This window comes from Zophobas morio, unplaced genomic scaffold (genome assembly GCF_036711695.1).
Source record: "Zophobas morio isolate AGI-343-1 ecotype UQ-CSIRO unplaced genomic scaffold, CSIRO_AGI_Zmor_V1 ptg000008l, whole genome shotgun sequence".
In the NCBI taxonomy this organism is placed as follows: domain Eukaryota; kingdom Metazoa; phylum Arthropoda; class Insecta; order Coleoptera; family Tenebrionidae; genus Zophobas; species Zophobas morio.
In genome coordinates, this window is record NW_026972113.1 from 933,833 (window position 1) to 953,462 (window position 19,630).

At 35.4% G+C, this 19,630-nt stretch overlaps 1 protein-coding gene across 1 annotated transcript in view; it reads left to right on the forward strand.

The window, feature by feature from the left end:
• Shakb (shaking B) overlaps positions 1-19,630 on the forward strand; it is a 49,632-nt gene that overhangs the window by 21,806 nt on the left and 8,196 nt on the right. The window contains exon 3 of the mRNA XM_064050232.1: positions 18,158-18,377. Within this exon, the coding sequence (XP_063906302.1) occupies positions 18,158-18,377 (220 nt within the window). The remainder of the gene's footprint in view (positions 1-18,157; positions 18,378-19,630) is intronic.

Sequence of the window (19,630 nt, forward strand, 5' to 3'; positions counted from 1 at the left end):
TTCTAAAAAGCTGCGTGGAATTACTTTAATTTGGAATTAAATGGAATCATTGTGGACTAATCAGAATTGAAATTATATCGCATGCAACTTTGGAAATGATCAGCTGTTTGATGTTGTCTAATTTTTAATTCTGTTCAAAAAAACTCCAGTTTAAAAGGATTAAAAATAATTTTGTACATGTACTGGAATTAACAAATTTTATTTGGAATTGTTCGGAATTTTTTCGATATAATTATCTCTGACTTTTTTAAATCATTGTAATTTTTAAAGAATTACAACTGGGTTTAGTAAAAATAAGTTCATTAAATATTTGGAATGTCAGAATTATTTTGGAACTAGGAGAATTTCGTTACATGGTTCGATCGAATTATTTTGGTAATTATCCATATATTTAATAGGAATTGCTGAAATTTCATTGTTCTATGTTTATTTTTTTTTATTCAGTTTGCCAGTATGCAAAGTTTGAAACAAGTTCTAAAAAAACTGCTTGGAATTACTTTAATTTGGAATTAAATGGAATTATTGTGGAAAAATCAGAATTCAAATTATATCGCATGCAACTTTGGAAATGATCAGCTGTTTGATGTTGTCTAATTTTTAATTCCGTTCAAAAAAACTCCGGTTTAAAAGGATTAAAAATAGTTTTGTACATGTACTGGAATTAACAAATTTTATTTGGGATTTTTGGAATTGTTCGGAATTTTTTCGTTGTAATTATCATTGAATTTTTTAAATCATTGTAATTTTTAAAGAATTACAACTGGGTTTAGTAAAAATTAGTTCATTAACTGCTTGGAATGTCAGAATTATTTTGGAACTAAGAGAATTTCGTTACATGGTTCGATCGAATTATTTTAGTAATTATCCATATATTTAATAGGAATTGCTGAAATTTCATTGTTCTATGTTTATTTTTTTTATTCAGTTTGCCAGTATGCAAAGTTTGAAACAAGTTCTAAAAAAACTGCGTGGAATTACTTTAATTTGGAATTAAATGGAATTATTGTGGAATAATCAGAATTCAAATTATATCGCATGCAACTTTGGAAATGATCAGCTGTTTGATGTTGTCTAATTTTTAATTCTGTTCAAAAAAATTCCAGTTTAAAGGGATTAAAAATAATTTTGTACATGCACTGGAATTAACAAATTTTATTTGGAATTTTTGGAATTGTTCGGAATTTTTTCGTTGTAATTATCATTGAATTTTTTAAATCATTTTTAAAGAATTACCACTGGGTTTAGTAAAAATAAGTTCATTAAATATTTGGAATGTCAGAATTATTTTTGTAATTATCTAATCATTTAGAGGAATTGAATGACTAAGATTCCATTCTTATATTTTTATTTCTTTTTAATCTGTTTTCCAATATGGAAACTCTGAAAGCCTCCGCAGAAATGGAATTGATTGAAATTGACAGAAATAAAGCGGAATTATTCTAATATAATCTTTTAGTCAGTTGAAAAAGCTTTGGTTTAAAAACATGATGCAACCCGTTGTGATGAAATGTATTGTTTTGTAAACAATTGCCTTAGAAAGATTTGATATGACGTCATCAAATATGTGGTGGGGATACGCAGACATCTTTTAATATGGTTAAAATTTCACAACAATGAATATAGTAGTTTCGGACACTATCCGACTGATAAAATCACCAACAGACAGACAAACGGAAAATGGTAGACCTACTGTTTTATATTCTAGGTGTTACGAAACGTCGAATGAACCTGTTTCAGCAGAAAGAAGTCAGACACGCAGTCTCAATTTACTTTTAGACTTTGGTCATATCTCAAAGAGTCTCAAAACGCTCGCCCATTATTATTTATCATCTCTGCCCATAAAGATTTTATAGATTTAGTGTTTTATTTGTTGCCACTCTGTAACTGCGAACGCCAGGTCGTTACAAAATTTAAGACTGCCGCAGCGGCTGTAAATCGCCAAGATTTTTCCCTTATGTTCTGTTTAAAGCAGTAGATTGCCGATGAATTATAAATAGTAACTTAAGCGTTAGAGTTCAAGAGTCATAATAAATTCTATTTACGTTTAAAAAAGACCGGAATCGCAGGGATTAGGTGGAGATTCGCTATATTACAACACGACGCGTGTTAATAATTGCAAGCTTTAAATGTACTGTTGGAAAAATCTCGAAGCGCTTTTTCCCTAATTGCCAACAATAAGAGCATGCTTAATTTAACACAGGTGAAATATTTTAACAATTTCCGGTGGTTAAATTTGTGCAACATGTTGGAAAAGCCTGTTAAGAAACTCCGGTTTATTTTAGTTCAGACATTAGTTATATACTTAACAAACAACACATCAAACAGTCCGTCATAAATGTTTAATAACCGCTCGATTGATTCCTTCTATCACGTTTTGTTTCACACAATACAAGCGCGCATCGTAAATAATCCCGAAAAATAATTAATGGCTCGGATAAAATAATTCGTCTTTCGTCCGATAAATCACCTGCTCGGAAACATCACTGTCATAACAGATTTCCGAAATAACGACGGAATGACTTTAAACAAGTTATCTCAATTTAAATTCTAAAATTTGATCGGCCGTAAAAATAGATTCTGGAATTTGCATCTTGCAAGTCTCAATGACGGATGGAAATTACACGCTAGAAATCGTCTGGTTCTTATGTTTGTACTATTATTAGTGGTGAATACGTTTAAATGAAACTTGCAGTACAGGCGTTTGACGGGAAAAATTAAATTGCTAAAAGCTCTTACAAAATAATCTCGAAGGATTTTATGCGTACTTGCAATTAGTTTTATTGCTGAAATTGCATGCAAAAATAGGATCACACGAGGAACCAATTTAGATAAAAATATTATTAAACCGAAAGATGTCTTTGTCTTCATCCAGTGAGTAAAACAAGCGCAGTGAGGTAGTGCAGGAAAAATATTAAAAATTGTGGTTGTTACCTATTAGAAAATGAAGAGTGGTCTGTGAAAATGTGATAAATATGCCAAGAAAGAGTCTGAATAACCCTGAAGAGTCTGAAGAACGCGAAGAACCCTCAAAACCTGAATAACCTCTATAATTTGAAAAACTCGAAGAACCCGAATAACCTGAAGAACATGAAAAACCTGAAGAATCTGAGGAGCCTTTTAAGGTTGTTAAGGCTTTACGAGTTCTTCAGCATCTCTAGATTGTTCAAATTCTTCAGGTTCTTTAGATCCTCCACGGTTATTCAGGTGTTTTGGATTTTTCACCCCCTTCAGGTTGTTCGGAGTCTTCAGGCTGTGGCTCTTTAGATTATTCAGGCTTTTTAGGCTATTAACGCTCCCCGAGTTCTTCAGGTTCTTCAGAATATACAGGTTTTTCAATTTCTTCAGCAGACTTTGAAGATTATAGAAACTGAAGACCCATAAAACCTCAAGAGCATGAAGAGCCTGTAAAATATGAATAACCTAAGGAATCTGAAGAATCTTAAGGATTTAAAAAACTTGAACTTGAACAAGAAGAAGCTGAAAAACCTAAAAAGCGTGTATATTCTTGAAGGATATGAAGAATCTGAAGAAACTTGAGCACCTGAAGACTGTGTATAGCTTGAAAAGTCTGAAGAGCTTGAAGAAATTGAAAAGCTTGAACAACATGAAGAAACTGAAAAACAAGAAGAATCTGAAAAAGTTATAGAGCCTCAAGAGTCTGAAGAATCTAGAAAAATTGGAAATCCTAAAGAATACAACAAAACTGGAGATGTTAAAAATAAATACTGAAGACCTGAAGAATCTCAAGAGCATAAAGAATTTGAAAAATATCAAGAAAATGAAGAACTTGAAGAAAATCAACAGCGTAGAGACTCTGAATAACCCGAAGAACCTGAATAATTTAAAGAGTCTGAAGTCTCAAGGGCTTGAAGAACTTGAACAACAACCTAAAAAACCTAAAAAGCCTGAATAACACTGAAGAATTTGAAGAAGCTGGAGAAGTTGAAAAATTTGAAGTAACTGAAGAGCCTTAAGACTTTAAACGTTCCGCAAAATCTTAACAACCCTGAAGAACTTGAAGAACCTACAGAAATTAAAGATCCTGAAAAATCTGATGAAAATGAACAGCTTGAGGACCCTGATAGCCTAAATAGTTCGAAAATTCTGAAGAGCTGGAAGAATTTGAGGAGCTTGAACAACATGAAGAACCGGAAGAACATGAAGAATAATCTAAGGAGCGTGAAGAGCCCAGAAAGCCTGGAAAACTTGAATAATCCTAAAGACTTTGAAGAATCAGAGAAGGATGAAGAATGTGAAGAATGTGGAGAGTTTCAAAAGCATGCAGAGTCTACAAAATCTGAAGGACCTGAAGAGCCTGAGAATCCTGAAGTATCCAGAGAAACTGCTTGAAGAACCTGAAAAGGATGAACAGTTTAAAGACCCTAAATAACCTGAGAAACAGAATAAGCCTGAAGAATCTGAAGAAAGTGAAGAAAAAAAACGCCTGAAGGGCTTAAAGAACGCGAAGAACCTGAAAAACTGAAAAACGTAAAGAATTCGGAAAGCCTGAAAAGCCTAAATAATCCTGAAGAGTCTAGTTTGAAGAATTTGAAGAAACTGGAGAGCAGCTTGAAGGATTTGAAGAATCCCAAGAGCATGAAAGACCTGGTAAACCTGAAGACTCTGAAGAGCTTGAAGATTTTAAAAATCTGAATAACTCTGAAGAGACTGAAGAATCTGGATAAACAGAAGAAACTGAAGGGAATGCACAGCTTCAGAACGCTGAAAAACCTGAAAAATCCGAATAACCTAAAGAGTCTGAAGAGCTTGAAGAACATGAAAAATTGAAAAATCTGGAGGAAAATCCCGGAATTTCTAGTCTGAAGAATCTGAAAGAACTGGCAGCCGGAAAAATCTGAAGAATATGAAGAGCCTGCTCTGAAGAATCTGAAGAAAGTGGAGAACATGAAGAGCCTGAAGAGCTTGAAGAATCTGAAAAACTGAAGAACGTAAAGAATTCTGAAAGCTTGAAAAGGTTGTAAAACATCCTAAAGAGTTTGAAGGATCTAAAGAATTTGAAATAAAGCTAGAGAGCGACCTGAAGAACCTGAAAAATTGGAAAATCTGGAAGAAAGATCCGGACACTCTGTAGAGTCTGAAAATTTTGAAAAAACTGGCAGCCTGAAATTCTGAAGAATGTGAAGAATTCGGAAAATCTGAAAAGCGTAAATAATCCTGAAGAGTCTGAAGAATCTGAAAAAACTGAAGAGCCTGAAGAATCTGAAAAAACTAGAGGGCAACCTGAAGCACCTGGAGAACCTGAAGAGCATAAAGAGTCTGAAAAATATGAAGAAAATGAAGAACTTGAAGAAACTCAACAGCGTAGAGACTCTGAATAACCCGAAAAACCTGAATAATCTAAAGAGTCTGAAGTCTCAAGGGCTTGAAGAACTTGAACAGCTTGATGAGCATGAACAACCTGAAAAATCTAAAAAGCCTGAATAACCCTGAAGAATTTGAAGAAGCTGGAGAAGTTGAAAAATTTGAAAAAACTGAAGAGCCTTACGACTTTAAACGTTCCGCAAAATCTTAACAACCCTGAAGAACTTGAAGAACCTACAGAAATTGAAGATCCTGAAAAATCTGATGAAAATGAACAGCTTGAGGACCCTGATAGCTTAAATAGTTCGAAAAGTCTGAAGAGCCGGAAGAATTTGAGGAACTTGAACAACATGAAGAACCTGAAGAACATGAAGAATAATTTAAGGAGCGTGAAGAGCCGGGAAAGCCTGGAAAATTTGAATATTCCTAAAGACTTTGAAGAAACAGGGAAGGATGAAGAATCTGGAGCGCTTCAAAACCATGCAGAGTCTACAACATCTGAAGGAGTTGAATAGCCTGAGAATCCTCAAGAATCCAGAGAAATTGCTTGAAAAACCTGAAAAGGATGAACAGCTTGAAGACCCTAAATAACCTGAGAACGAGAATAACCTGAATGTGAAGAGCCAGCCCTGAAGAATCTGAAGAAAGTGGAGAAAATGAAGAGCCTGAAGGGCTTAAAGAACGCGAAGAATCTAAAAAACTGAAAAACGTAAAGAATTTGGAAAGCCTGAAAAGCCTAAATAATCCTAAAGAGTCTAGTTTGAAGAATTTGAAGAAACTGGAGAGCAGCCTGAAGGATTTGAAGAATCCCAAGAGCATAAAAGACCTGATAAACCTGAAGACTTTGAAGAGCTTGAAGATTTTAAAAATCTGAATAACCCTGAAGAGCCTGAAGAATCTGGATAAACAGAAGAAATTGACGGGAATGCACAGCTTCAGAACTCTGAAAAACCTGAAAAATCCGAATAACCTAAAGAGTCTGAAGAGCTTGAAGAATATGAAAAATTGAAAAATCTGGAAGAAAATCCCGGAATCTCTGTAGAGTCTAAAGAATCTGAAAGAACTGGCAGCCGGAAAAATCTGAAGAATATGAAGAGCCTGCGCTGAAGAATCTGAAGAAAGTGGAGAACATGAAGAGCCTGAAGAGCTTGAAGAACGCGAAGAATCTGAAAAACTGAAGAACGTAAAGAATTCTGAAAGCTTGAAAAGCTCTAAAAAGTCCTAAATAATCTGAAGAACCTAAAGAATCTGAAATAAAGCTAAAGAGCAGCCTGAAGAACCTGAAAAATTGGAAAATCTGGAGAGTCTGAAAATTTTGAAAAAAACTGACAGCCTGAAATTCTGAAGAATGTGAAGAGCTTTCCCTGAAGAATCTGAAGAAAGTGGAGAACGTGAAGAGCCTGAAAAACAGAAGAACGTAAAGAATTCGGAAAATCTGAAAACTCTAAATAATCCTGAAGAATCTGAAGAATCTGAAAAAACTGAAGAGCCTGAAGAATCTGAAAAAACTAGAGCGCAAACTGAAGCACCTGGAGAATCTCAAGAGCATGAAGAGCCTGATAAATCTAAAGACCCTGAAGAGGTTGGGGAGTTTAAAAGTCTGAATAACTCTGAAAAGCCTGAAGAATCTGGAGAAATAGAAGAACGTGAAGGGAATCCACAGATTCACAACCCTGAATAACCTAAAGAGTCTGAAGAGCTTGAAGAACATGAAAAATTGGAAAATCTGAAAGGAAATCCCGGAAACTCCGTAGAGTTTGAAGAATTTGAAAAAACTGGCAGCCTGAAAAATCTGAAGAATGTGAAGAGATTGTCCTGAAGAATCTGAATAACCTGAAAAAATTCAAGAGCATAAAGGGAAGGAATGCACAGATTCAGAGCTCTGAATAACCTGAAGAATCCGAATAACCTAAGAGTCTGAAGAGTTTGAAGAACATGAAAAATTGGAAAATCTGGAAGAAAGATCCTGAAACTCTGCAGTCTGACAAATTTGAAAAAACTGGCAGCCTGAAATTCTGAAGAATGTGGAGAGCTTGCTCTGAAGAATCTGAAGAAAGTGGAGAACGTGAAGAGCCTGAAAAACTGAAGAACGTAAAGAATTCGGAAAATCTGAAAACCCTAAATAATCCCGAAGAGTCTGAAGAATCTGAAAAAACTGAAGAGCCTGAAGAATCTGAAAAAACTAGAGGGCAACCTGAAGCACCTGGAGAATCTCAAGAGCATGAAGAGCCTGATAAATCTGAAGACCCTGTAGACGTTGGGGACTTTAAAAGTCTGAATAACTCTGAAAAGCCTGAAGAATCTGAAGAAATAGAAGAAAGTGAAGGGAATGTACAGATTCACAACCCTGAATAACCTAAAGAGTCTGAAGAGCTTGAAGAACATGAAAAATTAGAAAATCTGGAAGGAAATCCCGGAAACTCCGTAGAGTTTGAAGAATTTGAAAAAACTGGCAGCCTGAAAAATCTGAAGAATGTGAAGAGATTGTCCTGAAGAATCTGAAGAACCTGAAAATTTTTAAGAGCATGAAGGGAAGGAATGCACAGATTCAGAGCTCTGAATAACCTGAAGAATCCGAATAACCTAAGAGTCTGAAGAGTTTGAAGAACATGAAAATTTGGAAAATCTGGAAGAAAGATCCTGAAACTCTGCAGAGTCTGACAAATTTGAAAAAACTGGCAGCCTGAAATTCTGAAGAATGTGGAGAGCTTGCTCTGAAGAATCTGAAGAAAGTGGAGAACGTGAAGAGCCTGAAAAACTGAAGAACGTAAAGAATTCGGAAAATCTGAAAACCCTAAATAATCCCGAAGAGTCTGAAGAATCTGAAAAAACTGAAGAGCCTGAAGAATCTGAAAAAACTAGAGGGCAACCTGAAGCACCTGGAGAATCTCAAGAGCATGAAGAGCCTGATAAATCTGAAGACCCTGTAGACGTTGGGGACTTTAAAAGTCTGAATAACTCTGAAAAGCCTGAAGAATCTGAAGAAATAGAAGAAAGTGAAGGGAATGTACAGATTCACAACCCTGAATAACCTAAAGAGTCTGAAGAGCTTGAAGAACATGAAAAATTAGAAAATCTGGAAGGAAATCCCGGAAACTCCGTAGAGTTTGAAGAATTTGAAAAAACTGGCAGCCTGAAAAATCTGAAGAATGTGAAGAGATTGTCCTGAAGAATCTGAAGAACCTGAAAATTTTTAAGAGCATGAAGGGAAGGAATGCACAGATTCAGAGCTCTGAATAACCTGAAGAATCCGAATAACCTAAGAGTCTGAAGAGTTTGAAGAACATGAAAATTTGGAAAATCTGGAAGAAAGATCCTGAAACTCTGCAGAGTCTGACAAATTTGAAAAAATTGCGAGCCTGAAATTCTGAAGAATGTGAAGAGCTTGCCCTGACGAATCTGAAGAAAGTGGAGAACGTGAAGAGCCTGAAAAACTGAAGAACGTAAAGAATTCGGAAAATCTGAAAACTCTACATAATCCTGAAGAGTCTGAAGAATCTGGAAAATCCGAAGAGCCTGAAGAATCTGAAAAAACTAGAGGGCAAACTGAAGCACCTGGAGAATCTCAAGAGCATGAAGAGCCTGATAAATCTGAAGATCCTGAAGAGGTTGCAGAGCTTAAAAGTCTGATTAACTCTGAAAAGCTTGAAAAATCTGGAGAAATAGAAAAAAGTGGAGGGAATGCACAGATTCACAACCTTGAATAACCTAAAGAGTCTGAAGACCTTGAAGAACATGCAAAATTGGAAAATCTGGAAGAAAATCCCGGAAACTCCGTAGAGTCTGAAGAATGTGAAGAGGCTTCCCTGAAGAGACTGGAGAAAGTGGAGTACATGATAAGCCTGAAAACCTTGAAAAAAAAAATGAAGAATTCGGAAAACCTGAAAAGCCTTGAAGAATCTGAATAAACTGAAAAAAACCGGAAGTCTGATGAGAGAACTTTAAGGGCGCGGAGAGCCCTAAAAGCCTCAAGAACCTGAAAAAATCTGAAGATCCTGAAGAATCTGAAGCCTGAAGAATAACTTGACGAACTTAAAATCCCTAAAAAATCTAAATAAAGTGAAAAAGCGTCTAAACTAATTTAAAAAATAAATAACTTCGATATTTCAGGATGTCGTGTGAATTATTTCTAAAAAATTGCGTATTTTTACTTCGATTTATTTAATAATTTGTGAGATTACGTCATTAGAGTTTTAGATGTTATGAATACATAAAGCTGAGTTAAAGTTCAGTATTTATATCAGTTTCTTTATCTTTTTGCAGGGTTTATTTTTATTTCCAGTAAGATTTATTTACTTACTAAAATTTTGAGATCACACTATTTTAAAAAGAATAAATGAATGGATATCGTAATTTCGTATAATTTGTACTTTTTTTTTGTTACATGTTTGTCACATGAGGACAGCTATATTTCATAAAATGTCAAAAATATCTCTATAACGCAAGAATAAGACTTTGAACTATTTTTGATCATTACGAAGCTACTTGATGTACATGTGATGATGTTATTGCTAGCGATGACAGACGACGTGTTGAAATTTTTGGCTCCTTGAGGACAATAACATATTTGAGTTAGTGTCAGTGTAGCGAGTGCACTTTTGGTTTGAATTATTTCTTCAACCCTCCCACTCGAGCTCAGATTTTAAACTTTCCGTGCGTAGTAGTCTGTTGTAGTAGATTTAAGCTCTGTTTGTTGAACCAACCGTTTTTACTATTCCCGTTATTGCGAATTGATGTTGTAAGCTTTGTGGGCTGTCATTACCATCCGTAAATAGGAGCACCGTTTGCGTAGTACAATATATTTCTGTACTCTGTTCCAGTTTTAAAATTAGTAAGCATTTTTTACTTAAAACTGCCAGATTTTCAACACTCTTGACTTCGGGGGCAAAGCAGTTCCAATAAAATTTCGCTGCACCGGAAATGGGGGTTCAGACCAGAGGCAATTTCCGCGCCGCGTTCGCATCCGATTATTCTTTGACCGGATAATTCGTGCACCCTGTGGCACGATGCCAAAATAGTTAGAGCAATGACCGTGCCATACATGCCTGTTTAATAATCTGTAAAAGATTGTGTATAAACAAAGGACCGACTTCCACATCTGCAGTTTCAATTAGTGCCCATTGCTCCAGAATTTCCGGGCGGATTCGACAAATTCCATTAGTGATTGGTTGTGGCGAGTGGTATTTATAGAGGTCTCCGGGGCTTCGCATTACCAGCAAAGAGAATAATTAATTCTTAAATATTTACGTTACATTCACCAGTGTATACATCCCGAGCGTACAGTTGGCAAGAAATGACCGAAATTTTTCTCCTCGTGAGTGTATCGGGTATTGCTTGGGGAATATGTTATGGATGTGTTTTCCGTCTCGTGAAAATTATACGGGCTTTATTCGTTTCGACGTTTTCATTCACGGGAGATTTACATTTTTCATGCTTAATGGATTGGCTGGCTCGTGGCTCGTGACCTTACATATCGGGATTTTTTCGGGAGCGTTTGACTGATTTTAGGGAAGTTAGCGCTAATTGGGAATTCGTGCTTTCGCCGACTGAGTTTGTGGTAAATAAAATTTGGTTGGGGAATCGCGCCACTTTGTATCGATTCCAGCACCCAGACGCTCGTCTCGGCCCAATTTTCGGAGCGTGGTTATGAGAGACTTCTTATTATACGTTATTTCATTGTGATATGAAATTATGGTGTGTGTTCTCGGATTCACGCTACGAAATTTTACAAAAAAAGTTTTGTCTTTATAGCGAACATATGAACATCGAATTGCTCAGAAATGTGGCCTTATTTTGAAACTGACTTATGAAAGGGTGTAATTAGTTGAAATAGACGTTAACACTGCACTAATCATGCTTGCAATTCTACATTGAAATTATTATTAACAGACAAGAAGCAAGTTGAGTTAGTTACGCTAAATTGAATCCATAAAGCGGACCTTTCAAGTTGCTTCCGTAAATTTTAAATGAAACTGAATAAAATTCCTCTGAAAATTTTCATTAAACAGTTAATTAAATATCGTTTTAATAATACCTTGTCTACAACTGAAATTAATTATTGTGCTAGGAATTCAGTCTGAAAAACTTATCACATGGAATGGACCTATAGAACTATTTCCCATGGCTTTTTTATTTTATGTTATAAATACGTCTTCTAACGCGCTGTTAAGTGAGCAACTAGTCTGATTAGCCGTGTTTCGAGACCGAAATTAATTTTCTTTTACACGCTTTATGATTAAAACGTTAATTTTTTATCAACTCAGCGCTCAAAAAAGGGCTATAAAATCTTAAAGTTGATGATACATATTTTATTTTACAAGGAAGTCCACAATTTGTCTTCGTTTTTATATACAAGAAAATGGCAGAATGGGACAATTTTATGCTTAACACCAGATGAAAAAATTCGAAAGGAGAAAAAACGATAGTTTTAAAGTTTGAACAACCTGAACAACCTGACGAATTTGAAGAATCTGAAGAATCTGAAGAATCTGAAGAATCTGAAGAATCTGAAGAATCTGAAGAATCTGAAGAATCTGAAGAATCTGAAGAATCTGAAGAATCTGAAGAATCTGAAGAATCTGAAGAATCTGAAGAATCTGAAGAATCTGAAGAATCTGAAGAATCTGAAGAATCTGAAGAATCCGAAGAATCCGAAGAATCCGAAGAATCCGAAGAATCCGAAGAATTCGAAGAATCCGAAGAATCCGAAGAATCCGAAGAATCCGAAGAATCTGAAGAATCTGAAGAATCTGAAGAATCCGAAGAATCTGAAGAATCTGAAGAATCTGAAGAATCTGAAGAATCTGAGGAAGGTGAGGAATCTGAGGAATCTGAGAAATTTGTGCAACCTGAGGAATCTGAGTAATCTGAGGAATCTGAAGGACCTAAAGGACCTGAAGAATTTTAAGGATCTGAAGGATCTGAAGGATCTGAAGGATCTGAAGGATCTGAAGGATCTGAAGGATCTGAAGGATCTGAAGGATCTGAAGGATCTGAAGGATCTGAAAGATCCAGAGGATTCATAGAGTTTAGAGGATCCAAAGGATCCATATGATCCAAAGGATCCAAAAGATCCAAACGAGATCCAAAGAATCTAGAGAATCAAACGAATTCAGAAAACCAGAGAGATCAAACAATTCAGAGAATCCAGGGAATCCAGAGAATCCAAAGAATCCAAAAAATCCAAAGAATCAGAAGATCCAAAAATCCAAAGAATCCGAAGAATCATAAGAAATCTAAAAAATCCGAAGAAACCGAGGAATCAAAGAATCCAAAGAATCCAAAGAATCCAAAGAATCCAAAGAATCCAAAGAATCCAAAGAATCCAAATAATCCAAAGAACCCAAAGAATCCAAAGAACCCAAATAATCCAAAGAATCCAAAGAATCCAAGAAATCCAAGAAATCCAAGGAATCCAAGGAATCCAAGGAATCGAAATAATCGAAATAATCGAAAGATTCGAAAGAATCGAAAGAATCCAAAGAACACAAAGAATTCAAAGAACCCAAAGCATCGAAAGAATCGAAAGAATCCAAGGAATTCAAGAAATCCAATTAATCCAAGGAATCCAAAGAATTGAAAGAATCGGAAGAATCGAAAGAATCGAAAAAATCGAAAGAATCTAAAGAATCTAAAGAATCCAAAGAATCCAAAGAATCTAAAGAATCTAAAGAATCTAAAGAATCTAAAGAATCTAAAGAATCTAAAGAATCTAAAGAATCTAAAGAATCTAAAGAATCTAAAGAATCTAAAGAATCTAAAGAATCTAAAGAATCTAAAGAATCTAAAGAATCTAAAGAATCTAAAGAATCTAAAGAATCTAAAGAATCTAAAGAATCTAAAGAATCTAAAGAATCTAAAGAATCTAAAGAATCTAAAGAATCTAAAGAATCTAAAGAATCTAAAGAATCTAAAGAATCTAAAGAATCTAAAGAATCTAAAGAATCTAAAGAATCTAAAGAATCTAAAGAATCTAAAGAATCTAAAGAATCTAAAGAATCTAAAGAATCTAAAGAATCTAAAGAATCTAAAGAATCTAAAGAATCTAAAGAATCTAAAGAATCTAAAGAATCTCAAGAATCTAAAGAATCTAAAGAATCTAAAGAATCTAAAGAATCTAAAGAATCTAAAGAATCTCAAGAATCTAAAGAATCTAAAGAATCTAAAGAATCTAAAGAATCTAAAGAATCTAAAGAATCTAAAGAATCTAAAGAATCTAAAGAATCTAAAGAATCTAAAGAATCTAAAGAATCTAAAGAATCTAAAGAATCTAAAGAATCCGAAGAATCCGAAGAATCCGAAGAATCCGAAGAATCCGAAGAATCCGAAGAATCCGAAGAATCCGAAGAATCCGAAGAATCCGAAGAATCCGAAGAATCCGAAGAATCCGAAGAATCCGAAGAATCCGAAGAATCCGAAGAATCCGAAGAATCCGAAGAATCCGAAGAATCCGAAGAATCCGAAGAATCCGAAGAATCCGAAGAATCCGAAGAATCCGAAGAATCCGAAGAATCCGAAGAATCCGAAGAATCCGAAGAATCCGAAGAATCCGAAGAATCCGAAGAATCCGAAGAATCCGAAGAATCCGAAGAATCCGAAGAATCCGAAGAATCCGAAGAATCCGAAGAATCCGAAGAATCCGAAGAATCCGAAGAATCCGAAGAATCCGAAGAATCCGAAGAATCCGAAGAATCCGAAGAATCCGAAGAATCCGAAGAATCCGAAGAATCCGAAGAATCCGAAGAATCCGAAGAATCCGAAGAATCTGAAGTATCCGAAGAATCCGAAGAATCCGAAGAATCCAAAGAATACAAAGAATTCAAAGAACCCAAAGCATCGAAAGAATCGAAAGAATCGAAAGAATCGAGAGAATCGAAAGAATCCAAAGAATCCAAAGAATACAAAGAATTCAAAGAACCCAAAGCATCGAAAGAATCGAAAGAATCCAAGGAATTCAAGACATCCAAGTAATCCAAGGAATTCAAGGAATCCAAAGAATCGAAAGAATCGAAAGAATCGGAAGAATGGAAAGAATCGAAAGAATCCAAAGAATCCAAAGATCCGAAGAATCCGAAGAATCTGAAGTATCCGAAGAAATCAAAGAATCCAAGGAATCCAAAAAATCCAAAGAATCCAAAGAATACAAAGAATTCAAAGAACCCAAAGCATCGAAAGAATCGAAAGAATCCAAGGAATTGAAGAAATCCAAGTAATCCAAGGAATCCAAGGAATCCAAAGAATCGGAAGAATCGAAAGAATCGAAAGAATCGAAAGAATCGGAAGAATCGAAAGAATCCGAAAAATCCGAAGAATCCGAAGAATCCGAAGAATTCGAAGAATCCAAAGAATCCAAAAAATTCAAAGAATCCAAAGAATACAAAGAATTCAAAGAACCCAAAGAATCGAAAGAATCGAAAGAATCGAAAGAATCGAAGAATCGAAAGAATCCAAAGAAGCCAGAGGATCCAGAAGATCCTGAGAATCCACAGAATGTAGAGAATCTAGAGAATTTGGAGAATCTAAGGGATCAAAGGGATCTAAGGGATCTAAGGAATCAAAGGGATCTAAAGGATCGAAAGAATCGAAAGAATCGAAAGAATCGGAAGAATCGAAAGAATCGAAAGAATCGAAAGAATCGGAAGAATCCAAAGAATACAAAGAATCCAAAGAATTCAAAGAACCCAAAGCATCGAAAGAATCGAGAGAATCCAAGGAATTCAAGAAATCAAGTAATCCAAGGAATTCAAGGAATCCAAAGAATCGAAAGAATCGAAAGAATCGGAAGAATGGAAAGAATCGAAAGAATCCAAAGAATCCAAAGATCCGAAGAATCCGAAGAATCTGAAGTATCCGAAGAAACCAAAGAATCCAAGGAATCCAAAAAATCTAAAGAATCCAAAGAATACAAAGAATTCAAAGAACCCAAAGAATCGAAAAAATCGAAAGAATCGAAGAATCGAAAGAATCCAAAGAAGCCAGAGGATCCAGAAAATCCTGAGAATCCACAGAATGTAGAGAATCTAGAGAATTTGGAGAATCTAAGGGATCAAAGGGATCTAAGGGATCTAAGGGATCTAAGGAATCAAAGGGATCTAAAGGATCGAAAGAATCGAAAGAATCGAAAGAATCGAAAGAATCGAAAGAATCGAAAGAATCGAAAGAATCGAAAGAATCCAAAGAATACAAAGAATCCAAAGAATACAAAGAATTCAAAGAACCCAAAGCATCGAAAGAATCGAAAGAATCCAAGGAATTCAAGAAATCCAAGTAATCCAAGGAATTCAAGGAATCCAAAGAATCCAAAGAATCGAAAGAATCGAAAGAATCGGAAGAATGGAAAGAATCGAAAGAATCCAAAGAAGCCAGAGGATCCAGAAGATCCTGAGAATCCACAGAATGTAGAGAATCTAGAGAATTTGGAGAATCTAAGGGATCAAAGGAATCTAAGGGATCTAAGGAATCAAAGGGATCTAAAGGATCTAAGGGATTAAAGAGATCTAAGAGATCTAAGGGATGTAAACATGTAAAGTATGAAAGGATCTAAAGGATTTAAGGGATCTAAGGGATCTAAAGGAGCTAAGGGGTGTAAAGGATCTAAAGGATTTAAGGATATTAAGGATCTAAAGGATCTAAAGGATCTAAAGGATCTAAAGGATCTAAAGGATCTAAAGGATCTAAAGGATCTAAAGGATCTAAAGGATCTAAAGGATCTAAAGGATCTAAAGGATCTAAGGGATCTAAGGGATCTAAAAGATCTAAGGGGTCGAAAAGATTTAAAGGATTTAAAGGTTCTAAAGGATGTAGGGTATCTAAAGGATCTAAAGGATTTAAGGATCTTAAGGTTCTAAAGGATCTAAAGGATCTAAAGGATCTAAAGGATCTGAACCACTCGGACAGCCCTAAAAGGCTTATTTGCCTGAAGAGTTCAAAGATGTTGAAGAAACTGAAGCGCTTGAAGAGACTGAAAACCCTAAGGAGCCTGAACAACCTAATCACCCTAAATAACCTAAGAACTTGTATGTGAAAAGTCTGAAGAGAGTGCAGAACGTGAGTCCAAAGAATCCAAAGAAACTAGAGGATCCAGATGATCCAGAGGATCCAGAGAATTCAGAAAATCCAAAGAATCCAGAGAATCTTGAGAATCCAAAGAATGTAGGGAATCTAGAGAATTTATAGGATCTAGAGAATTTAGAGGATCTAGAGAATCTAGGGACTCTACGGGATCAAAGGGATCTAAGGGATCTAAAGGATCTAAAGGATCTTAAGGACCTAAAGGATTTAAGGGATCTAAACGATCTAAAAGATCTAAAGGATCTAAAGGTTCTAAAGAATCTAAAGGATCTAAGGATCTAAGGAATATAAAGGATCTAAAGGATTTAAAAGATCTAAAATATCTAAAGATACTAAAGGATCTAAAAATCTAAAAGATCTAAGGGATCTAAAGGATTTAAAGGATATAAAGGGTCTGAACAACTCGGAGAGCCCTAAAAGTCTTAATTGCCTGAAGAGTCAGAAGAGATTGAAGAAACTGAAGCGCCTGAAGAGACTGAAAACCTTAAGAAGCCTGAACAGCCCAATTTCGAGCTATAGATTTTATTTTACAAAGACCTCCACAATTGTCTTCGTCATTTTATACACAAAAAGGGCGGAATTGAACAGTTTTGTGTTTAACGACGGCACTGGAAAACGATGAAAAATGTATAAAACGCTTTTCTAGGGTCTTGAAAGGCTAAATTTTCATCAACTTCCACTACGAGACAACTTTTTATCATGAAAATAGTTAGATATCGTTTTAGCAAAATGAAATATTGAGTGGTAGTTCCCTATGATCCTCTGGACGGTTTCATAACTGGGAAAGACATAATATTTTAGTCTAAAAAATGTATCGAACCGAATTGAATTTTAAAATTGTGGGTTTTTTTCCTTATTTTTAACACTGCAGCCAAGTTGGGTATATAATATATAATCAGCCCTGCTGGTTAGACCGAGCCGAGTCTTTTAACGCGGGCTAAGCGAGCAACGCGCCTAATTAGCTTAGTTTTGGGACAAACATTCACACGTTTACATATTAGAACGTTAATTTTTGATCAACTCAGACCACGAAACATCACAAAATCTTAATTTAAAATTTCAAGCACATGTTTTTTTTTATAAAGACGTCCAAACCGCATTAGTCATTTTATACGCGGAAGGAGCAATGGCACAGTTCTGTCTTTTACGACGCCACTGGGAACCGTTAAAAAATTTAAAACGCACTTGTAAAGTCCAGGAAGTGCAAATTTCCGCCCACTCCCATTACAAAACTTTGAGGAAATCGATCCCGGCGCCACCACTTTGACATCTTTTCCTGTATTTTTACTAACCTTGTTTTCTTCGACTGGAGGAAATTTATTTATATTTTAGGAAGAAAGTCAGACGGAGTGTAGGCGGCTGCTCGCTGAAAATCTCAAGTGTTCGGCAAAAATAATTTGTTTCCACTGGTTCGAGCCATTAGTGTGTTATAAATTTACACTTAATACAGTCTCCATTGTGTGAATTTGTGACTCATTACTGACATTATTAAATAAAACGGGGATTTCATTTCAGCGACGCTCGAACAATGCCAACTCCAACTTTACACTTTCCTCTAGAGTTTTATCTAGTCGACTAAAGTGAGTCTGATTTAAACCTGAAACCACCCACTCGTGACACAGTAATAAAATAATGAGGCGATTTGTACATTCACTCACCTTTTTGGCAGAGAGTCGCTAATAAAACAGTTATAAAAATCCGAGCAATAAATCTCGGACTATTTAGTGACTAATTTTTCAGCTTTTGTAATCGCGTGTGCTTTCAGGCTATCCTGTTTTACACGCCCCGATGGCTGTGGAAGTCCTGGGAAGGCGGCAAAATCCACGCTTTGATGATGGACCTGGACGTGGGCATTTGTTCCGAAATCGAAAAGAAACAGAAGAAGAAGCTCATGATAGACTACTTGTGGGAAAACCTCAGGTACCACAACTGGTGGGCCTACAAGTACTATTTCTGTGAACTTTTGTCCCTAATAAACGTTATAGGTACGTAGATTTTTGTCTGAGCGCTACTTTTCTCAAAAATAATTAGCTTGTCGCCTGTCAGAAGCAATGTTTTGGTGTGTTGAAATCCGTCTACGATTCAATTAATGAATGATTTATGCTTTCAGTTTTTATATTCTTTACAAAAATAAACAGATCGGACACGGTTTTACGATAGGAGCTGTCATTTCGTTGTGAATTCAATTTGGTAAAGTGAGTTATTTTCACGGGATCAGCTGTTGGGAGTAAGTGGGTGTTGGTGTTTCTAGTTTATTTTTTCAAATTCAAGTTGTTTGTTACGTATTAATTCCTATTAAATTTTCATTTCTGGTTTGTGGAGCTAAACGCGACGATTTCATTCGAATTGTTTACTAATCTCGCCGGTATTGTTCCTGTTTTCATTGCTTTATGTTTGCAGTTTATTTCCTAGAAGCTGTTATTTTGGGTGTTAAGTTTTGCCGTTGCACTAATTCGACAAAATCACTTATTAATTATTAGAAAACAGAAAATATCCTGAACGATTTTCGAGGCACATAATTGTGGAAATTTTCTTGACCGGTTTCGACAGAGTCCTTGTTCTTCTTCAGGTTTTTTGATATCCACTTTTGGCATTCCTCTAGAACATACTTAAATCGAGATTCACTGACTTGCTTTTCTTTGTGAATGTTTGTCGTTTTAGTTTCTCATTATAAATCTTTTAGAATACTAGTGCATCTATCTTCTACCACACACAAGTAAAAATTCTTCTAGTTCTTTTCCGTTCAGAACATAATTCTTCTAGAATATGTTCGATCTCACCTTGACTAAGTCTGTTGACGGCTCTTTTACACACATTTCTCTGAACATTTCTTCTAAAATTTTCTTGGACCTTGATCTTAGTATACACATATTCTAGATATTTCTAAAAAATCGCTTTTGTAACTTTCCTTAAATAATAATCATCATTTAGAAATTTGTTGTGTTTTCTTGACCAATTTCTGTAATTATAGAAGTAATTTTTGACTCTTTTTGGTGAATCTTTGATAGCTTCTAGTTTCTCATTTAGAATCTTCTAGAATATTATCAGATTCTCCCTGTCATACCAGAGTGAAGTAAAAGTTCTTCTATTTTTTCTCCATTCATTGATAGTGAAGGATTTATGCTAGTAAAAAATAGGAAGCTAAAACGTACAAGTCAACAAACTGTTATTGGGACTGCAGAGGTTTCTACAGATGATAACTCGGGAATAAAAGGTCATGAACGAAAGGCCTGGATAT